The 7,058-nt window shown below is 49.0% G+C and overlaps 1 protein-coding gene across 2 annotated transcripts; it reads left to right on the top strand.

The window, feature by feature from the left end:
- The first annotated feature begins 750 nt into the window (after positions 1 to 750).
- LOC113460856 (histone-lysine N-methyltransferase SETD1A-like) lies at positions 751 to 6,424 on the top strand. 2 transcript variants are annotated; one of them, XM_026799586.2, is made up of 5 exons: positions 751 to 931; positions 4,032 to 4,142; positions 4,969 to 5,089; positions 5,532 to 5,669; positions 5,965 to 6,424. In XM_026799586.2, exons 3-5 carry the CDS (start codon positions 5,030 to 5,032, stop codon positions 6,136 to 6,138), a joined length of 372 nt encoding a protein of 123 aa, XP_026655387.2. In that variant the 5' UTR covers positions 751 to 931; positions 4,032 to 4,142; positions 4,969 to 5,029; the 3' UTR covers positions 6,139 to 6,424. The 2 variants fall into 2 exon arrangements, with proteins under 2 accessions (XP_026655387.2, XP_074400324.1); XM_074544223.1 differs by having other exon boundaries at positions 5,523 to 5,669.
- Positions 6,425 to 7,058: the final 634 nt, after the last annotated feature.

The following is a 7,058-nucleotide window of genomic DNA, read 5'->3' as shown; positions in this document are numbered from 1 at the left end:
GTATGGCATGAGCTTACTTGTTTCAGATGGGCTACTCTTAAGACATTTTTGGATTTTGAAACTGAAATATGATTGAGGAGAAAGCTGAGCTTTACTTCATGTTGTTTTCTAACTAGGACAGCTACCATATTCATTGAGAGAGAGGAAGAAGGGCATTCAGGTACCACCGTTCATATAAAAAATTCTGTCTTGGGTACAGTTTCCTCTTTCTAGTGGAAGGAGACAGGATACTGTTCAAATTGCCTTGGTTTGCTGGGCTGAGTCCTGTGCTGCTCTTACACTGGCCTTTTTAGAATGGGTTCCTGGCATTGGTAGGGGTTTCTATGGAATTCTGTTCATGTGCAAAAGGGAAAAGAGGAAGCAGAGCCAGCAAAATGTGGATGGTCCAGCTGGAGTAATTTATGTTTAAAAAAACCTTTGGATTTAAGATGTGCTGGTGGAGGACAGGTGTAGGACAGACAAATTCAAACAAATTGGTGAAACCCCAGTGAACCACTTGATCTTCTCCTCCCTGCTTTTCAAATCTCACGCATTCTGCCAGAAATAAAAGGCACTGTTCTCTTTGCAGATTTTCAAAACTAGCCTGTCACCTGAAAGGAAGAACCAACTTCTTTGGATCAGCTTTACTAATGAGAGGCTGTGTTGCTCTGTCAGCTAAGCACAAGGCCTTGTTTCTCCTATCCCTTTATATCTGCAGTGGCTTTCATGCACACATCAGGGCAGCTGAGGCTCAGATGGGAGCAGGGGGAACTCACTGCTGTTCAGTTGCTGCCCAACAGAAGAAACAAGCTGGCAGGAACTGCCACTTCTGTCACTTTCTTCTTAGAAACAGGACAGAACCACTTCAAACAATAAAACCCCGTTCTTTGCAATTTAACTAATCTACTCTGTGCAAACCAGAGCTGTATGAGAAGAACATGTGCTTCTAAAGGTTAGTTCCTTGCTCTTTTTCCCCCTCCCCACTCACACGTACAGGCTTGCTGCAGGTAAAGTAGGATTATAACCTCTGATTGCGGGAATCTAAAACCAAACATACCAAAGGAAAACTCCTTTGCTTCAGGTTTACTATTTTGTTATCTCTTGCAAGACTAAGAAGCAGATTCTGTTATTCAGCACAATTATACTGAAGTCTCAACAGAAAGCCTTTTAACTCCCCACATGCTTAAGCCACAGCTAGGTTAATTAAGACTTGAGAAATCTTTACTTTCCTGCAAGGCTTCAAGTTAGATGGGTTTAACAATTTGGTTGAACTGATGCAACTTTGTGGTTGAAACTTAGGGATGATGCTCTATTTTAATCAGATGCCTCTGTTTAGATGATTCAGGAGTGACCACACACAAGATTCCTGAAGAAATAAGCAAAGAGCATGCCACTAAACTCCTACTGCTATTATATTTAGCCATCCGAAATAAATACAGTTTGCTAAATTTAACACTAAAGGTGATGGCAGAATTACACAAATTTAGTTACCTTCCCCCAAGAAGGTATGTGAAATAATTATATTGAGGAATGCATTAAAGTTTTGGATAGGAAGTTTTATAGGATCTTGTCACAGCACTTTGCAGGAACATGGCTGAAAATGAAGATCTGACTAAAATAGCTGGTAGCCTTTGAGGCAGTGCACAAAACAGCCACAGTACCTGCTAAGGGTTGGTCACCTGCCTAGAGAAGAGAGATGAAAATAGAAGCAGCAGATTTAATCTGAGAATCTCTAAGTCTCATAAAGGAGGATCCTGTTGAAAGAGCTTGCCTCCAGGGATATGAGATCTGCAGGCAGAATAGGTGAACACTCTTTACCAATAAGCATTCAGATAATTTTAAGGCTTGACTGATTTTACAGAGTACTGTGCAATAAATCCTACTTGCTCAAGTCAACAGGTCTAGGGAATTTTTTTCCCCCCTCACTTATTACAGAAAAAGAAAAGTGACTGAGGTGTTTTCTCTGTATCTAGCAGTCCAGGTAGTTTTCAGTCATTATGACATAACACCATGGCATCATATCTTTGTTAGTGCCTCCTCTATCTTATACAAAAGAGGCCAGTTAAATATATGGAACTGGAACAGCACTGACCCTTAGCCACACCCATGGGCGCAAAACTTGTCAGGTGTGTTTTCTTAAACGAAGCGTTGCTGCGTGGTTGTAGCAACCACAGTATTTGTAAGAGAGAAGCTTATCTTAGATTGACAATTTAATTGATGATTGAACTTCCCATTGGGATCTGATGAGAGGTAGCATGAACTCAATTTTTAAAATAAAAACTCTCACATCCGTAACTCCATGGTTAGATTATTTTTGTAGGGGAAGGCTGTAGAGAATACATACCATTTTACTGTCTATAATATTGTACACAGTTGTTCTTGCATTTTAGAATCACCTTTTCTTAGCAATCTTTCATCCCTATGCTTAAGTACTAATGTACCTGTTATTTATATTTTGAAAGACTTTACTGCTAAGAAGCAGCAATAGTGCAAATTTTGGTATGGTGAGTTTCATCTGAAGGAGCAGGTTCCATAGCATGGGGAAAGCTTCTGCTCCTGAAGGTATGAGAAGCACATAAATACAGCAGAGCATTACTTCACTTAGCCAAGATGTGCTTGCATACATTGCAGAGCAGTACATGTGGCCTTGACATGAACAAATGGGCTTCCTATATTCCCCAACAGTTATCCTTCACTTACCAGCTGACTGCCCCTCAGACACAAATAAAGAAACCTTTCTTCTGCAGCAAAGGTGTTTTAAGGGTCAGCTATTGCAGCACTTATTTTTAATTACCAGTTTTGATTTCTAAAATTGTAGATTGCTAGAGAAGGAGTCTCACATTTATCAATTTTCCTTGATTATTTTTTGGTGAACTGAAAATAAGCCAAGAATTATGTTTTGCCTGCATCAAAAGAGTAATCTTGGAGTACTTTCAATGGTATAACATTGCTAGTTAGGGTAATACACTCTCTAGACAAAGTGAGTTATCAATTGCTGAGTTTCCATAAAGGATGTATCTAACCTGCTCTCTGGACAAAGGAGAGAGCTATTTTACTGCTTTCACAATCTTTTCACACTGGCTAAGGAAACGTCTAAATGTGATACTGACAGAAAAAAGAGGACTTGCAGTGTTAATAGTTGTTTTCTTCCCCTCTACAAAATGGAGAACATTTCAGTTCCCTTTAGCTTGGTGCTTCTATCTGTGAATGCATAGTGCATATTAGACCCTGCCAGACTGTCAGCTTTGGTAATGGCAGAAGTGTGAAAACAAAAACAAATGCTCCTGCAGGTTAGTGTGAAAGGAAGAGGAAAATATATTTGTATCCTGTGAAATACAAGATGCCAGACAACATATGCTCAGTAATCCTTGCAGGCAATATTATCTGTAAATGCCATCTTCTCTTTCTGAAGACTAGCAGTTACGTTCCTACATGAGGTCTTAGCCATAATTGTTGTCTCCTGCTGTATAGCAGCAATTTTAGCAGCTGTTGCACAGTGTTTCCCTACTGACTCTATTATCCATGTGTGTATGTATGTACGTACCAGTCGCTTATCACACAAATGGTGAATTTAGTTTTGAATAAGGCTTTTCTCAGGTATGTGTTCATATTCTCCAAGATCTCAGAGACAGCACCTCGGACAACATCAGTTTAAAGTCTTCTGTGGCAAGGATTAGTCAAAGATTGGAAAATGCTTAATCCAAATGGGGGAAATTGAGTTTGCAATACCTCAGAACAGCTTTAAAAATCCTCTTCAGACCCTTCCCAAAATCCCCAGAATTCTCCACAAAATCCCCCCAAGCCCCCTCCCATTCTGAGGCAATTAAGGGGGGCGGGGTCTGGTGATGCCCCTCCCCCTCTTTGAGGTGGCCCCGCCCTCTTTCCCATGTCCCCACCCCTCCCCCCCAATTCTGAACCCCTCCCTCCAATTTCAGGCCCCTCCCCCTCCCTGTCCCCTCAGTGTTCATGCTGTCCCCTCCATGCTGTCCCTGTCCCCTTGGTGTCCCCGCTGTCCCCTCAGTGTCCCCACCATGTCACCCCTGTCCCCACAGGGTCCCAACCGCGTGCTGTCGGAGCGGCGCTTGGAGCAGTGGCGCCTGCTCAGCACCATTGGCTCAGCCACGCTGCCGGACAGCGACCTGCTCAAGCTCAACCAGCTCAAGGTGGGGCCTCGGGTCACCCCTGGTGTCACCCCTGGTATCACCATGTCCCTGTGTCCCATCCCCACCCCGGTGACACATCCCCCTGTCCCCACTGGTGTCACCCCTGGTATCACCATGTCCCTGCGTCCCATCCCCACCCGGGTGACACATCCCCCTGTCCCTGTGTCCCCTGTGTTGTCCCCACCCTTGGTGACACATCCCTGTGTCCCCATGTCCCCATGTCCTGGTGTCCCATCCCCACCCTGGCGACACATCCCCATGTCCCCTCCTTGTGCTGTCTCCACATGTCGTCCCCACCCCTGGTGACCTGTCCCCCTGTCCCCGTGTGCTGTCCTCACCCTGGTGACACATCCCTGTGTACCTGTGTCCCATCTCCATCCTGGTGACCTGTCCCCATGTCCCCATGTGCTGTCCCCTTGTCCCCACCCCAGTCACCTGTCCCCATGTCCTATCCTCATCCTGGTGACACATCCCTGTGTCCCCCTGTCCTGGTGTCCCCACCCTGGTGACATGTCCCCATGTCCCACCCTGGTGACACATCCCTGTCCCTATGTCCCATCCTCACCCTGGTGATACATCCGTGTCCCCATGTCCCATCCCCACCCCAGTGACCTGTCCCCCTGTCCCTGTGTCCCACCCTGGTGACACATTCCTGTGTCCCCATGTCCCCCTGTCTCCATGTCCCGGTGTCCCCACCCCAGTGACCTATCCCACTGTCCCACCCTGGTGACACATCCCTGTGTCCCCATGTCCCCCTATCCCAGTGTCCCCACCTCGGTGACCTGTTCCCCTGTGCCACCCTGGTGACACATCCGTGTCCCCACAGTTCCGGAAGAAGCGGCTCCGCTTCGGCCGCAGCCACATCCACGAGTGGGGCCCTGTTCGCCATGGAGCCGATCGCGGCCGACGAGATGGTGATCGAGTACATGGGGCAGAACATCCTGCAGGTGTGTCTCCCCTTGGTGTCCCCAAACCGCCCCGGTGTCCCCAAATGAGACATTGGTCATCGAGTATGTGGGGCAGAACATCCAGCAGGTGCGTGTCACCTCGGTGTCCCCTCAGTGTCACCCAGTGTCCCCTGAGCCCCACGGCGTCCCCAAATGAGACATTGGTCATTGAGTACGTGGGGCAGAACATCCGGCAGGTACGTGTCACCCAGTGTCCCCTCGGTGTCCCTAGAGCCCCCCAGTGTCCTCTCAATGTGCCCATGGTGTCCCCAGGTGGTGGCTGACCTGCGTGAGAAGCGCTACTCCCAGGAGGACATCGGCAGCAGTTACCTGTTCCGTTTGGTGTCCCCAGAGCCCCCCAGGGTGCCCCCAAACCGCCCCAGTGTCCCCAGAGCCCCCCAGTGTCCCCGTGGTGTCCCCAATGTCCCCTCAGTGTCCCCAGGTGGTGGCGGACATGCGTGAGAAGCGCTACGCCCAGGAGGGCATTGGCAGCAGTTACCTGTTCCGCGTGGGCCATGACACCATCATCGACGCCACCAAGTGCGGCAACCTGGCGCGCTTCATCAAGCACTGCTGCACGGTGAGCAAACCGGGCGTAAACCGGGCTTAAACTGGGCTAAACCAGGGCTAAACTGGGGCTAAACCAGGGCAAAACGAGGCTAAACGAGGCTAAACCAGGTTCAATGGCGTTAGTTATCATTCATCAACCACTGCTGCACGGTGAGGGTACCTGGAGGGGTTTTAGGGCATTGCAGAATTTCTCAGGGTAGCTGGAGGGGTTTTTTAGGTCTGGATGATTTCTGAGGGTACCTGGAGGGGTGTTTTAGGACCAGGCTGTTTCTGGGGCTTGGGGTGACCCCGCTGTGCCTCCCCAGCCCAACTGCTATGCCAAGGTGATCACCATCGAGGCGCAGAAGAAGATTGTCATCTACTCCAAGCAGCCCATCGGCGTCAATGAGGAGATCACCTATGACTACAAGTTCCTCATCACGGACACCAAGATCTCATGCCTGTGCCGCACTGAGAGCTGCTGCCGCACCCTCAACTAGCCCAGTCTGCCCGGCAATGGCCCAAGCTATTCCCAGCTATGGCCCAGCTGGCCCAAACTGGCCCAACCGGGGCTGGCTGCTGGCCCGGGCTGGGGCTGGGCACCAGGGGCGGTTTGGGGTGGCCACCATTGGGGTTTGGCCGCCAGGGTCAGTGGTTAGGTGGCACAGTTTGGCCTTCTGTCACACTTTGGCCACCAGAGTTGACTTTTGGCCACTGTTTGGCTGCCACCATTGACCTTCAATCACTGTGGTTGGCCAATGAGCTTTGGCACCGCCTCAGACTCATTTTTTGGGGGGGGATTTGGGGGTTTTGGGGGGTGGAGAAGGGTTTGGGGGATTCTGAGGGGTTCCTCAGGGGAATTCGAGCATTTTTAGCCTTGTGGTGGTTTTGGGGGTGGCTCATGGGGCTCTCGGGGATGTGTGAAGGATTTTGCGGGGCTTTGAGGGATTTTAGGGGGTTTTGGGGTCCTGCATTTGTGAAATGCAGCCCAGAGCAGCTGCAGGCTGCTGGAATTTGGGGTTTGGGGTGGTGGGGGGGGAGCACAGCCCAGCCTGTCCAGTCTGGACTGTGGAATTCCCAGGGTTTGTTTTTCCAGGATAACACCAGGAATGCTTCAGAGAGGCTCTCTCCCAGGCAGGGAGGACTTTGGTACCTGTCATGTACCTGTCAGACAGGGCAGGTACCTGTGTCACCTGTGTGTCACCTGTGTTACCTGCATTACCTGTGTCACCTGCATCACCTGCTCTTTTAGTATAGTTCTAATAACTCATTTTCTTTTAATATAATAGAGATCATAAAATAATAAATCAGCCTTCTGAAAGGTGGAGTCAAGATTCTCATCTCTTCCCTTGTCCTGGGGACCCTCAAACACCACCACATCACTGGTTGGAGCTGTTCTGGGCAGCACCAAAAAAAAGAA

Source organism: Zonotrichia albicollis, chromosome 7 (assembly GCF_047830755.1).
Source record: "Zonotrichia albicollis isolate bZonAlb1 chromosome 7, bZonAlb1.hap1, whole genome shotgun sequence".
NCBI lineage: Eukaryota > Metazoa > Chordata > Aves > Passeriformes > Passerellidae > Zonotrichia > Zonotrichia albicollis.
The sequence above is the reverse complement of the archived record's forward strand: the minus strand, read 5'-3'. Positions and strand labels throughout refer to the sequence as shown.